Raw genomic sequence first — 14,795 nt, forward strand, 5'->3', positions numbered from 1 at the left:
GGACTGTCCCAATAAAATCGGGACATCTGGTCACCCTAGCTCTGAGGCAGTGGGCTTCATTGGCCCTGCGGAGAATTGCTCTGTGGCCACCCCTCTGGCTGAATCCAGGAGTTGCAGTGACTGACTGATGGAGGCCTGGCTTCCTCCTCCTCAGCTGCAAGGCTAATGGGGTGTAACATAGTAAACAGCAAACGCACATTAGCACTAACTGTCGCAGAAGCCACATGGCAGCTAATCTTCCCTTTTTAACACCCTCACTGCCGCTCATTGCAAGAAGCAATGTAGCTGAAATATGCTTCCCAGGCCTAGTGCTGGGGCACGGAGTCCCAGTGGCCCTGCAGGACACTCTCTCGGGAAGGGGATTTGAACCCTTACCATGTGCTCTCAATGCGCAGGTGGCTGAACAGCTCATCAACCCATTCGGAGAGGATGATGATGATTTTGAAACCAACTGGCTCATCGACAGGAATCTGCAGGTAACAGTGGGACCTGATCCCACACAACAGGGCCATCAGAGATGAGAGCGGTGATAGGGCAGCACCCAAGGACCGAGTAGACTCATAGCTCCAGGTCTCCAAACACGAAGAGAGAGGTCAGGGGTGCGCTCACGTGGCACCTCTTTTCTATCGTCCCTGATTCCTTCTCTGCGCTGCAGACAGCATAACATTAGGGCGGGGCCCTGAGTGTCAGGGGGAGACAAAGGAGTCAGAGTAAGGAGAAGGAGGGGAAGGAGTAAGCAGAGATTTGATAAAAAGCACTTTCTGTATGCGTGATGAAGCACGGATCCTCATTCTCTCAGTAGCCAAGGAACCAGCCCACGTGCATGGAAAATTATGGAACAAGATCTGCCCCTACAGGACCATGTGACTTTCTGAGCATGTGACTTTCTGCTTATGCTGCTCCAGTTGCATGATGGCTGGTGTACGTACGTGAGGGGCTGTGTCCCTTCATGCTCCTCCTGTGTCATTCTCTATCCAGCCCAGGTGGCCTGTGCTCATGTTTAAGGCTTTATGTGACTTGTCTATATCTCACTGCTCTCCCACTAGTACGTGTGCTGTGCCAATCCTGCCCCTTCTCAAACCCAGCACCCCCTTCTCCCATCGATGACCTTGTGTCTTTTCCACACTGCTTCTTGGGCCTAGAACAGTCTCCATCCTACTGGGGACCAAGCAACAAACTCCACCTTCAAATCCCTCCTAAAACACACCATTCTGTACTCCAAATGGTGACTCCTTCACTTTCCCCTTCATTCCAATTTGTATACATAAAGAACAACCCTAGTAACTAAAAACCCATGTACCAAACCCAGCTGCTTATTCATTGGGTGCTTTCCTGTTGCATCCCTTCCCCATTCCTGGGCCTAGTCAGATTGCAAACTCTTTGGGGAAGAGAATTTATTCTCTTAAATGAAGGTACTGCACCATGCAGAATGATAATTTTACCCCCCTTGAGTCTGACATTCCCGTCATCCCCTGCAGGTCTCCCTTCTCGCTGTGGATGACATGCACCAGGATCTGCCCCTTATGGAGAAGGACCTGTACTGGAACGAGTCCTACCCCCAACCACCCTACACCGCAGCCACTGCTGAGTATAAGCGGACATCATTTCTTGGCTCGACCTTTGACATTAGGTGAATGAAGCTTTCCTGCCACATGAAATTATCAATGGAGGCCAGATTTACACCCCAGCCCAGGGCCACAATGTGTTGAATTATCTCTGGACTTTACCAATGCTCTTCTAGGAAGGCAGCAGTTCTTCCCCTGCCACAAATGCCCCTCTGGAGTTCAGCGTTGCTCAAATCCTTTCTTTTGCATATGAAATCATGGTAAGAGATTGTGGCTATATAGCCCAGAGAGAGAGAGAGATTTGACTTCCTCAGTCAAAACATGTTTGTGTTTGCATCCCTTTGTGTGTAATGATGCCTCTGCCCATCTCCAACACGAGTGTCCACAATTGTGTGCTTGATACTGCTCCCCATAGCAATATAGAGGAAGACGTCAGGGGCTGAAGTTTGCCAGTGCTTGCCCTGTGCTGCAATCATCCCCCCGATCTTCACTGATCTCTACTCACTAATATAGTGGAAGGCAAAAGTCCATTCAACAAGGTCTCTTTCAACACACTCTGGAGGAAAATTCCTTCCAGAATTCGCAGAGTCACTGTACATAACAGCCTGTTTTGCCTCTCCCCAGCATGCAGAAAGAAGAGATGGAATTCCAGCCGCTGGAGCAAATTAAAGAGAACGAGGAGGCAAACCACTCTACGCCACTGCTGGGACATCTGGGCCGCCTGCTGGGGGTCCAGTCACCGAGTTTCTCCAGGTCATCCTCCCGGATGAACCTGCCACGCAAGAGGAATGACCCCTTGTCCCCCTTCCCTCATTACTTGTACCAGGATGTAGGGAAAGCTGAAAGCCCCTGCAGTGCCAATCAGCAAAGGGGAGATTCCTCCCACCCAGGCTCCAGTTCACAGGAGCAATGGGACAATGAAGATAGAAAACTGAGAGAGTTTGATGCCTTCGTGTCAACACCCTTCTATGAGAGACCTGGCTTTTATAGTGCTCCACAGACACCAATCAGCTCCATCCCTATGATCTTCCCATCCAGGCGCCCAGGACGCAAGAAGCCCCCTGCTCTCTCCAGCATCGTGGCCTGTTCGACTTCAATGAGAGACAACTTTGCCAACCTGTCACCTTCCAGGGCTAGTGATGTGGACAAAAGCCAGAGCTCCCTTGGGTCTGCAGTTAAGGAAACTTTTGTTTGGCCAGGAGAGCGAGACAAAGCCCCAGACTCCCTGGTGGTGACAGTAGAGGAAGGAGAGAATAACACGTTAAACAATAAAACGAATGAGGTTGCCCCTGTTAGGAGTCCAGGGCCTCAATCTATAGTATCGGAAAGCCCCAAGTTTTCCTTCCTAGCAGAGTCCCCAGACCATGAAAAACAAGGTAGCTTCAAGAGCTTGAAGAGTCTGAAAGGCCGCCGACATCCCTGGCTAACTCTGGAGAACATGACACCAGCAGCCACCCCAAACTCAGATAATCCCAGCAACTTTCATACCCCCAGCATGAGAACCCCTGGTAGCAGTGGGCCCCTCTTCTTTTCATTCACCCCCGTGACCTCCCCAGTGCTGGAGAGGTCACGCTTAGGGAACTCAGCCACTGTTCCTAGTCCAAGCTCAGATGATGCATCTAGTGCCCTAGTACAGGCTTCCATAGAGGTTTCTGGGACTGGAAGAGAGACAGGAAATGGAAATGCTAGTGCTCATCACACTGAGGAACAGAGGAGAGCAGAGAGTCCCTCACCTAATGACTCCGGTATCTCCTTAGCAGAGGGTGACTACGTGGGGCTGATGGAGGTGATCATGGAAACCAGTGAGAATGTGTCTGATGAAGTGGATAGATACAGCTAAATGAAGAGACCAATTGATTCCTTCTGACTGCTGAGATACCCTCCTATTAAGGATACTGCATTGTCTTTACACCAAATGATATTGGTGCTCAAGATGCATAAAGCTTCTACAAAGAGGCACAACCATACCAGCCATGTACTGCCAAAGGGTGGGGCTTCAGTACCTGATGGATGATGGCATGAACTTGTTCCCAGGGCCAGTTTACTAGCAATGAACCTCATGCACTAGAGTGTACAAGAACAGTTCGTGGTACTTCAGTGTCACACCTGTGGGAATACCTATACAATTAAAGCAAAAAATTATTTTATAAAATTCTTCATAAATTGCAAGTGCCTGAGAATGGAGCAACATAGGACACCAGCATTTTGGCAACTTGGGTGCAGATACATATTAAACCAGAAGTCTGTTTCCTAAATATGCTTGGAATGTTGACCTGTTACAAAACCACACCAGCACTCAGCCTTACTGGTGTCTGCCACAAGAGACCCAATAACAAGTGCAGGGGATATATGTAAACATTAGAAATGTGATAAAGTTTGGGGAGGAAAGAGAGGAGGAAAGGACTGACTAGCCAAGGGGCAGATGATTTCATTAGATTGTAGGTAGCTGAATGTGACTAGAATTAGAATCAGAGGGGATCAGCATAATAAAGCTGTAGTATTGCTCACACAGTCCTCCACCCCTGAAGTACTTTGCCCCTTCTCTATCTCCCCACACCCATTAATCCAAGTGCTTTGAGTCAGTGTGTTAGCTCTCATGTTAAAAAAAAAGAAAAGAAAAAAAGGAAGTAGTTTATATGGCAGATTTCAAAAAAATTCTGAAGGGAAAAATGGCTTAGTCAGAATCCTATTCTAAAGCACACTGACAAAGAAAACAAGCCGAGGTCAAACACAAGAAACAGATGCTCCACTTCCTCATTGCAGTTTCAAGAAACTACATCAGTGAACAGAAGCTAGGGATGACTGCTCTCTCCTGCCCACAGCCCTGTTTTAAGAGAAGCAATAGACAGAACCCTCTTATCTAAAGAGCACAGCCCCCAGGCACAGAAATCTAGTTCATGCAGGTTTTCCATTTTAAGACACTTCCCCACACACACACCTTTATTGCAACAGCTTTTTTCTGTAGCTAGCAAAATGGGTGCATTTCAGACACCATTCACAATACTTTTGAGAAGCTTTAGGTGTTATTCAGAACAGCTTTGAACTGCAAGTTACAGTAAAGATGGGCTGATGAATTTTCTAGAAGTTATTGTTCTGCAGTACATACTTGGAGAGAATTGTGCTTCAGAATCCACAGCCCTGATGCACAGTTCCTTAGTTTACACTGAATGGTGGTGGTGTTCCAGAGGATACCGTGTTTTCCCCTTCCCCTATATATCCCAAAGACTCAGGAGCTTTCACTGACTTTGCTTGACCTTCATCCAAACTAAATTGAAGTATGACGACAGGTTTCAGTGGTAGCCGTGTTAGTCTGTATCAGCAAAACAAAAAACCCCAAACAAACAAGGAGTCCTTGTAGCACCTTAGAGACTAACCAATTTATTTGGGCATAAGCTTTCATGGGCTAAAACTCACTTCATCAGATGTATGAAATAAAAGATACAGAAGCAGGTATAAATACATCAAAGGATGTGGGGTGCTTTAACATTTGTTAAGTCAGTCTAATGAGATAAATCAATTAACAGCAGGATACCAATGGAGCAGAAATAACTTTTGAAGTGGTAAGAGAGAGGCCCATTACCGACAGTTGACAAGGAGGTGTGAGTAATAGTAGGGAGAAATTAGTATTGGGGAAACTAAGTTTAGGTTTTGTAATGACCCAACCTCTTCTAGTCTTTATTCAGGCCTAATCTGATGGTATCTAAGAACATAAAATAAGAACATAAGAACGGCCATACCAGGTCAGACCAAAGGTCCATCTAGCCTAGTAGCCGGTCTACCAACAGTGGCCAATACCAGGTGCCCCAGAGGGAGTGAACCTAACAGGCAATGATCAAGTGATCTCTCTCCTGCCATCCATCTCCATCCTCTGACAAACAGAGACTAGGGACCCCATTCCTTACCCATCTTGGCTAATAGCCATTAATGGACTTAACCACCATGAATTTATCCAGTTCTCTTTTAAATGCTGTTATAGTCCTAGCCTTCACAACCTACTCAGGTAAGGAGTTCCACAAGTTGACTGTGCACTGCGTGAAGAACTTCCTTTTGTTTTAAACCTGCTGCCTATTAATTTCATTTGATGACCCCTAGTTCTTGTTTTATGGGAATAAGTAAATAACTTTTCCTTATCCACTTTCTCCACATCACTCATGATTTTATATACCTCTATCATATCCCCCCTTAGTCTCCTCTTTTCCAAGCGGAAGTGTCCTAGCCTCTTCAATCTCTCCTCATATGGGACCCGTTCCAAACCGCTAATCGTTTTAGTTGCTCCTTTCTGAACCCTTTCCAGTGCCAGTACATCCTTTTTGAGATGAGACCACATCTGTACACACAGTATTTGAGATGTGGGCGTACTATTGATTTATATAAGGGCAATAATATATTCTCAGTCTTATTCTCTAGCCCCTTTTTAGTGATTCCTAACATCCGGTTTGCTTTTTTTGACCACCTCTGCATGGACATCTTCAGATAACTATCCACGAGGACTCCAAGATCTTTTTCCTGACTGGTTGTAGCTAAATTAGCCCCCATCATATTGTATGTATCTAGTTTGCAAATTAATTCCAGATCTGCAGCTTCACAGCTGTGTCTGTTTAAGGTATTTTTTGTTGAAGAATTGCCATTTTGATGTGTTACTGAGTCACCAGAGAGCTTGAAGTGTTCTTTTTTTTTTTTTTTGAATGTTGTGATTCCTCATGTCAGATTTGTGTCTATTTATTCTTTTGTGTAGAAACTGTCCAGTTTGGCCAATGTATGTGGTAGAGGGTCATTGCTGGCACACATCTCATTGGTAGATGTGCAGGTAAACAAGCCCCAGGTGGTGTGGCTGATGTGGTTAGGTCCTATGATGGTGCCCCTTGAATAGATGTGTGAACAGAGTTGGCACTGGGGTTTGTAGCAGGGTTTGGTTCCTGGGTTAGTGTTTTTGTTGTGTGGTGTGTAGTTGCTGGTAAGTATTTGCTTCAGGCTGGGGGGGGGAGGGGGGGCTGTCTGTAAGTGAGGCACTCCTTTCCCTGCAGAAGGTTGTCTTTAGAGGCAGCCTGAAAACCTCCTGCGGAAGAATATTAGTCCACAATTCTTCTATTCTCTACTCACCTGCCTAGCTTTTCTTCCCCATGCCTTTTCAGCACAGGAAGCTAGCTAATAATGCAAGGTGTTTCTCAAAGCTTCTGGGGGTGGTATCGGTAAAGAGGTCAGGGGACAAACCTTTGAGTGGGAGAGCAGAGATTGTTTTTCTTTGATACTTCCTTTATGATTATCTTTCCCACTGCAGTTTTTAGCTAAGCCTTCTCTCTATACACCAAGTGCATGTATACTTACAGACTAATACCTACAGTAGGTCTTAGTGGTAGGGAACACCGCCCCTACTTACTTAACATTGTAAACTTAAGTCATAGGCTGTGATCTGTGGTGAACCCAGAGGAATAGTGCCCAGTCAGTGCCCCCACTAGTGTATTCACAGAGCTGACCCCCATTCTGAGATGGTCATCCCACAATAAGTCAGGAATATGCTGTGAAATCTCCACATGTAGGATTCACTCCCATATTACAGTGCAAGGCAAATGAAAAACTTGAAACAAGTCACTTTATTGGATGTAAGGTGTTACAAACACAAAGAAACAAAGGTGTGATTTTTGGTACAGGATGACATTATCTAAACAGTAGATGCATGCACTGCTGGGCAAGCTAGGAGACCTACTGAAACCCATGGGTGGCCTATGCTGAGGCTTTAGTTCTCACTGTCACTGTCCCCCAGGGTGTGCTTGTCAAAGAGGTACTCTGCCATTCCATATTTGGGTGCCCCCATCTTGCGCAGGTTGGTCACATGGTCACCCAGTTGTTTGATGGCCTTCACCTGCTCATCCAGGTAGTGGGTCTCAATGAAGTCACACAACTGAAAGAAGGAAGGAGAGTTTTAACTCATGTCAGTATTATTTATTCAGCCAAAGGGGAGGTCCTGACAATCAAAGAATGGATCTTGGGTTCTAGCACTTTCCAGAGTATGATTGGGAAAGGGGCATGGCACTACCTCCTAAGCCAGTTCATTAGGCATGGGAGTTTGATTTCGTACTACATGGTTCTTTCCAAGGGGAGAAAAGGACTGCCCCCCCCCCCCAACCCCTTGAGACAGGGTTATACTCTAGAACCACCAAAGGAGAAAAGCCTTTCATTTACCAGAGACCCCAAAACATCTCAAATTATTTGAAAGTGAAAGATCCCAGATCACCTATACATAGGCACATCCCAGTGCCCAGTAGTATACTGACAGGGCTTCTGTTTTCCAGGGGTTCATTAATTTAATTTTTAGGGTTTATTTTTTAGTAAGTGGAGTTGTGTATGTCTAAAGCTTCCAGGTTTTTGGAGCTCTTTGTATATACACCTTAATGAGTATGGCATTATACATGTTACAGTAATATGTACTGTAATCAGTAATCTTTATAATGTTCCCTAGCTTGCTTTAACATGTGCTGTTTCAGACAAGATCTTTAGTGTGCAGCAGCAAGGTCTACACAGACTAATTAATGCACAATACAGTGTACTTTAGTAATCACACCTCTGTACTCCACATTACAGCTCTGTGCACAAAAGCCCTTAGATACCAGGGATGATTATGTGTTTAACTGGATAAATACCAGTTTCATTTTTGGAATCAGGATGTTTTATACTGACATCACAACCAACTCCAAAGCAGCTTTCACCACTGCCCAAGACTATACTAGAGTTGGTCTCTTATTCCTTCAATTATTTCTAGCTATGGAAGCCTCCACTTAGAAATTTAAATACTACAACCTTTACTATTTACACCCTTTGAATACTTGGGAGTGTTCAAGTTGCCTTTAGCCATTTAAGAAAACTAGGTACATTTACTCAATCCCCTGATCTTATGCTTGCCCCTGAATTTCTACAGTTGAATCTCAGATTTTCACAATGCATGTTCATGCATCACCAAGTCATCAACCTCTTCCCACTCCCCTCCAAATTCTGTTTAAGTTTCCAGCTTTGAGGAGTCTCCATAAAGTTGTAGTATTCACAGGAGACCTGCAAGTTTTCAGACATTAATTCAGGATTCACAGCTACTTTTACCTCCCGCGCATAAGAGCAGCCCAAAGCTTCATGGGCATCTTAGATAGCTATTAGAGTCATATTAAGCGGAGAATCAGAATGAATCCACAGCCAGTCACAGGCTACTGAGATATGAACAAAGAGCTGGTTATGCTTCTCACTCTAGCTAAGCATTATTTTCAGTCAGCTTTCCAGAAATATGTTCAGATAGAGGTTCTCTGCTGTTGAACAAGCCAGCTCTCTCAAGACATAGCTGGAGAAAAGGATTGCAAGACAGCCTAATGCCACCCACATGCACACCACAGTGCTTTATCAGCCAATTCAATAACCCATCAGTTCTGTCAATGTTTTTCATAGGACTGAGTGGATGTTTATATTAACTATAGTAAAGGGACTAAGTTGCAGGCTGCCCTCCTTCAAATTAAGTTGCTCCACTCTGAATTCTACCCTTTCCTCAGATTTGGGGGAAGGCCCTGCTTGTGTTACCGAGATTGCATGGTTAGACACCCCGCCCCCCTGCAAATAACCCTCCATCGTTAAAGGCTTGCATAACCACATTCCAATCACAGCTTCAGCTTCCACTTACATGAGGGTCATTCTTGTCAGTTGCAAGCTTGTGCAGATCAAGGAGTGACTGGTTCACATTCTTTTCTAGGTGCAAGGCACACTCCATTGCTGTCAGCCCATTCTCCCAATCATCACGATCTGGTTTCTAACATAGAAAAGAAACAGCACACAACCACAACTTAGCTGCCATCAGAGGTCACGCACAGCAGCAGGGTAGTGAGAACAAACTCAGTTCAACAGAATTTCATTGGAACCAAAACACTGGACTTTGAAGGTCTAAGTTTGGCAAGTTACCTTTCTGAACTATGGTCCATCTTACCAGATGGTTAGGAATGTTTTTGCCATAATGGCAGTATGGAGGTGCAGTTCAAGAATCTATATAACCTCAGAGCAGCATAGTACTAAACACTCTGCTTAGATTACAGTAGTGTTCGCCTTGTTTAAAAAGAGTCCCAAATCTATCCAAGTTTGTTAGCACCACATTATCTAAGCATCTCTCCAAAGTGATCTTATTGGTGTCTCTTGAAGGTCTGACATTAGTGACAGCTGCTAATATAAGGCCACATATGTACAGATGACAGATTTACTATCTAGTTAGAGGATTGATGCTCCAAACAGATTTCAATAAATGAAGCTTCTATACATGGGCAAAAGTGACCTAGTGTGCAGCCTGAAAATTAAGTATCATGAGAAGACTCACCAGCAGCTCAGTACTACAGGGAAATCTGGTCTTCAGCCAGATAATCCACTGCTTTAAGCCAACCCAGGTCTCCAAAAGAAGGGGCAAGGAAGTGAGAACCAGAATATTTGTTATGCAAGAGCCAGTGCTCCTGACCCCTGATTTTATTTAGGAAGTGAAGATAGTAGTGGTAAGTAATTACTGGTGTTCTGAAAACCCTTGCAACATGCAGTCTTCTGACCAGACTGATGCTCAAGACACCTGTTATAGCACTGGGGATATGTAAAAACAGAACAGTTCAATTGCTTCTAGAAGGATTCTCCTGAATGCCTTTATTATTTTTACTTTATATTTGAGACTCACAATTAAGAATTTTGAATCTCTAAAGAGTCATTTCTATATCACGTGGCTGATACAAAATTATCCAGACTGGCTTAGTGATATGTTGATTACAGACTCAGCTAATCTGCTCCCATAGAATTATGCAGTGAAGGCATAGCATGCCATTGGAAACACCATAATAGTCATGTTTCCCTGGCAACCATGAATCTAAGAGTACTAACATCACTTGCAAGACAAAACAGAAGCTGGGCTGAGGGAGAGCTCTAGTTGATATGACCTGCAAGAGACTAGCAGGGAAGGTGGTTATTTCTTGTACAGGGTAGAAGCAGCTCTAAATACATCATCTAAGGCCTTGGCTACACTTGCGGATTCACAGCGCTGCCGTGGCAGTGCTGTGAGAGCTCCCTCGGCAGAACTGCGAGAGCTCCACCTCTCCGAGGGGAATAGCTTGCAGCACTGCGAGCGAGCGTGCAGCGCTGATTACACTGGCGCTTTACAGCGCTGCACTCGGGGGGGGGGGGGGGGGGGTTTCACACCCCTGAGCGCAGCAAGTGCAGCGCTGTAAATTGCCAGTGTAGCCAAGGCTTTAGACTAGATGTGTAGTGGTATCACAGGAAAGACTTACATACGGAGAAACTAGTACCAGTATCAAACTATCATGGATGGTCACTTACCACATCTCCACCCTGCAACTTTTTTCCTAGTGCCTATTCACAAATTTATAATACACAAAATATCTATGTGCCTACTGTTACACTAGTAACTTGTTTGCCCATACTGGTTTTCATAGCCCCTCTCTTCCAGCCTGGGAGCAGACCAGAAGAGGAAGTTACCATACCACACTTCATGCCCTTGAGCAGTCTCCTTAGCACAGCTGCTAACCTTGATGTCCTGCAGAAAGATGCGACCACCTCTCTGGTTCTGCAGCTTCATGAGTTTTTCAGCATGCTCACGTTCCTCGTGGGACTGATGCAGGAAATACTTGGCAAAGTTCTTTAGAGCCACATCATCCCGGTCAAAATAGAAAGACTGAAAACAAAATTCAGATACTACAATCAAGACTTCTTCAGTCTGTGAGCCTGTGAATGCAGATCTCAATAATCAACTGAATTCTGTTATTCCTACTGTTGCCTTCATTCTGTAGCTCTGTCAAGTTAACAGGCTTTGGGGTGTGGAGTAACTTTCACTCTGTAGCAGACTGCACCTTGATACCTGTGCTCCTAAGAGTGACTTGGTGCACACATGCCCAGCCATTTCACCCCTGCTCTCCCTGTCACCTGCATTATGAAGCCAATTAGATTTCTGCTAACTCTCTCTTCCCCCCCCCCACAAAAGGCTGAACTGTATCCCTTCTGAGCACCATACTTTAAAAAAATCTGACAGTAGAAAGGAAGAGAAACTGAAGAGATCAGTTTAGCATGTATGAATTGTGTTATACACCACTACTACAGTATAATCTGTTATCTGGCAAGCTGGGGGAATGTGGAGAGTGCCAGTTAGTCCAAAATGCTGGCTAAGTAAGAGTTACTTACCAATGGAGGGAGGGAGTTTGGGTGTGGCAGGGGTTTTGGAGTGTCAGATCTGTGCAGCTCCCTGCAAGCAGCAACAAGTCCCTGCTGCTCCTAGGCAGGAGGCCCGGCCAGGCAGCTCCGCACACTGCCTCCACCCACAGGCACCACCCCCGCAGCTCCCATTGGTTCCCAGCCAATGGGAGCTGAGGAGCCAGCGCTCACAATGGAGGCAGTGCACAGAGCCTGCATACCGAGCCCCTGTGGCTGTTCCTCTGCCTAGAAGAGGCTGGGACATGTCATGGCTTCAGAAGAGCCATGCAGAGACTGCCGGCTCTGCGCCAACAAGTTTTTGGCCTGATGTTTCTTTGTGCTTTTAAAAAAGGTGGGGGGGGGGGATGCGCTAAGAAAAAGGAGAGTTAAAGAAAGTTCTGGTCTCACTTTTGGAGAAAGGAACATGTTTGTAAATTATCTTTTTTGCTAAACTGGATTATGTTTTGAGCTCTATACAGGACCTAGTGCTATGTTCGTCTGACATCTTGTTTTCTCTAGGTCAGATGTTAAAAAGCATGTTCTGTTCTTTAAACTTCTTAACCACACTTTGGTGCTTTTTGAAGTCTGAACATGACGAGATTTGGGACATTTGGAAAAATTCCAGAGTGATCTACTTCAGAGCTGATTGAGAAGCATTTTAAGGGTCACTCTGCAAATGTACTTTTCTTGCAACAGCCACATTAGTTTTATAAGCCACTGGGCAGGTGATAAAGCTAACCTAAAAACTAATCTAACAGAACTTTGATGCCACTGCAAACGAATAAAGGTCAAGGGATCGCTGTTTACAGTGTTTGTACAGAGCAGTAGGCACCTACTTAGTTGAGGTCAATTCACAACTGAAGGGAGCAATATGTACAAAACCCTGCCTGCTCTTCTCTTATTTCAAATGCCAAGCAACTCTGAATCATTATACTTGGATTAGCAGATACTTGACAGTTTCTAGTGCTGTTGTGGCAATTCATATGGCACCTCAGATGTACACCAAACACTCCCATCTACTATCAAAAGTAGTCTGAAGTTCTCTTTACCTCAAGGGGCATCTCTGACCAGAGAGTCCGAGTCCATTACGGAGGAGTGAAATATACATTTATGGGCTGTGCTCTACCATCTTAAGCTCAATACTAGGCCTCGCCAGCAGGGAGAAAACCCTTTACATAAAGAGTCACAATGTACCTACAAAGAGGAGCCCCCTCCCAGAAAGAAGAGCCCTAGGGCGAGGGACCCAGCCCAGGGGCGGTAGCTGCCTCGCCAGCAGGCTCTGCTCCGGCCCCGGCCCCAGGACGGGCTGCCGCCGATAACAGCCCCGCGGGGCAGTTCAGGGGTCGCTGCCTGCAGCACGCAGATAAACACGGGCCGCGCCCGCCGCCGCGGCTCTGCCAGGAGGCGCCTCCCCTGCGGGCCAGGCAGCTCCGGGACTGGGCCGGATCAGCTGCGTCAGGCGGCTCCGCCCCGGGGCCCGTTCGGTGCCGAGTCCCCCGGCGGGCACAGACCCGGCCCCGGGGGGGGCCGGAACGGGGCAGGGGCGCGTGGACAAGGCTGACACCCTCCCCCCGCGGGGCCCGCCCCGCCCGCCGGCTGCCGAGCAACAAAGGAGGCGAGAGCGCGGGCGGCCCCGCAACGCCCAGGCCCGCCCCCTCCCCCTCGGTGTCTCCTCACGCTGCTGAGGTGCCTGGTAGAGGCCCGGCCCAGCGCCCCCATGGGGGAAGTACTGACCCGACCGGACCGTGCCCCCCCGCGGCGCTGAAACAGCCGCCCCGCCGCTCCTCATGGGGAGGTGCCTGTAAAAGACCCGGTCCCCCCGGCGCTCCCCGCGCTGAGGTGCGTGTAGGAGGCGAGGCCCGGCCCGGCCGGGCCCCCCTCAGCTCGGCCCGGCACTCACCATGCTGAGGTACACGTAGGAGGCGTAGAGCTCCAAGTTGATCTGGCGGTTGACGGCCGCCTCGCAGTCCTGGTTGTAGTTCTGTCGCACCTGGGATGGAGACGAAGACATGGCGCCGCTCTTGTTGTTGTTGCTGCTGCTGCTGCTACTACGGGAGCCGAGAGGATACAAGGGTCGGAGGGGTCCGAGCGGCGGCGGCGGTTCCGTCCAAACACTGTTGAAGCAGGAACCTCCGGGGCTCGGGTCTGTCTGGGTCGCGTGGTCTGAACACTACAGCCCCCGCCGCCGCCTTATATACCCACGTCGTAGAGCGCGTAGGAAGGTCACGCCCAGCCCGCGCGCGCGCGCAAGCGGAGGCAGGCGCAGCAGAGGTGGGGACTCCTGGCTCAGCGTGACTCAGCAGGTTCTGCTGCTGGGAGTGCCCGGGCTTGGGATGTGTCTCTGCTACACAACAAGGACAGCGGGCCCCATCTGTGGCTATCCAACCTCCCCCCTCAGAATTCCCCCATGCCCGCAAGCAGCCAGCCGTCGCATGCACTCACACACACACATTTTTTCTCTCTGTCTCAATTCATGACAGAATAATACAGCCCATTGCTTGGGAAGATGACCTGGCCCAACTATGTGTATGACATAAAGGACCATCCGTGTGTAGCACTTTATAATAATAATAAAGAAATAACAATAATTTGCACTTCTATAATGCCTCCACTACAAGGATCACAAATTGCTTTAAAAACGTGTGTGGGTATTGTTGCTTTTAGCTCACTAGCACCTTACTGAAGGCTGGTTTTATAGATTCATAGATTCTAGGACTGGAAGGGACCTCGAGAGGTCATCAAGTCCAGTCCCCTGCCCGCATGGCAGGACCAAATACTTTCTAGACCATCCCTGATAGACATTTATCTAACCTACTCTCAAATATCTCCTGAGATGGAGATTCCACAACCTCCCTAGGCAATTTATTCCAGTGTTTAACCACCCTGACAGTTAGGAACTTTTTCCTAATGTCCAACCTAGACCTCCCTTGCTGCAGTTTAAACCCATTGCTTCTTGTTCTATCCTTAGAGGCTAAGGTGAACAAGCTTTCTCCCTCCTCCTTATGACACCCTTTTAAATACCTGAAAACGGCT

The 14,795-nt window shown here is 47.1% G+C and overlaps 2 protein-coding genes across 2 annotated transcripts in view; one reads left to right on the forward strand and one right to left on the reverse strand.

The window, feature by feature from the left end:
• Positions 1 to 7,455, forward strand: part of LOC101949198 (bestrophin-1) — a 22,648-nt gene extending 15,193 nt beyond the window's left edge. Inside the window, exons 8-10 of the mRNA XM_024110626.3 lie at positions 396 to 476; positions 1,479 to 1,630; positions 2,190 to 7,455. Of these exons, the coding sequence (XP_023966394.2) occupies positions 396 to 476; positions 1,479 to 1,630; positions 2,190 to 3,405 (1,449 nt within the window). The 3' untranslated portion in view covers positions 3,406 to 7,455. The remainder of the gene's footprint in view (positions 1 to 395; positions 477 to 1,478; positions 1,631 to 2,189) is intronic.
• On the reverse strand, positions 7,139 to 14,163 carry FTH1 (ferritin heavy chain 1). The gene is made up of 4 exons (XM_005289239.4): positions 13,663 to 14,163; positions 11,104 to 11,250; positions 9,220 to 9,345; positions 7,139 to 7,464 (listed from the first exon to the last, which is right to left on the reverse strand). The coding sequence occupies exons 1-4, from the start codon at positions 13,771 to 13,773 to the stop codon at positions 7,300 to 7,302; spliced, it is 549 nt and encodes a 182-aa protein (XP_005289296.1). The 5' UTR covers positions 13,774 to 14,163; the 3' UTR covers positions 7,139 to 7,299.
• Between the last annotated feature and the right edge of the window lie 632 nt (positions 14,164 to 14,795).

The sequence above is a fragment of the Chrysemys picta genome, chromosome 4 (genome assembly GCF_011386835.1).
Source record: "Chrysemys picta bellii isolate R12L10 chromosome 4, ASM1138683v2, whole genome shotgun sequence".
Taxonomy (NCBI): domain Eukaryota; kingdom Metazoa; phylum Chordata; order Testudines; family Emydidae; genus Chrysemys; species Chrysemys picta.

Excerpts from the sequence above, each read along its gene's own strand:
- FTH1 (XM_005289239.4), bottom strand. The coding sequence starts at position 13,773 with ATGTCTTCGTCTCCATCCCAGGTGCGACAGAACTACAACCAGGACTGC. Across the intron at positions 9,346-11,103 it reads TCTTTCTGCAGGACATCAAG|AAACCAGATCGTGATGATTG; the intron begins GTTAGCAGCTGT and ends TTTCTATGTTAG. Across the intron at positions 7,465-9,219 it reads CTGACAAGAATGACCCTCAT|TTGTGTGACTTCATTGAGAC; the intron begins GTAAGTGGAAGC and ends TCCTTCTTTCAG.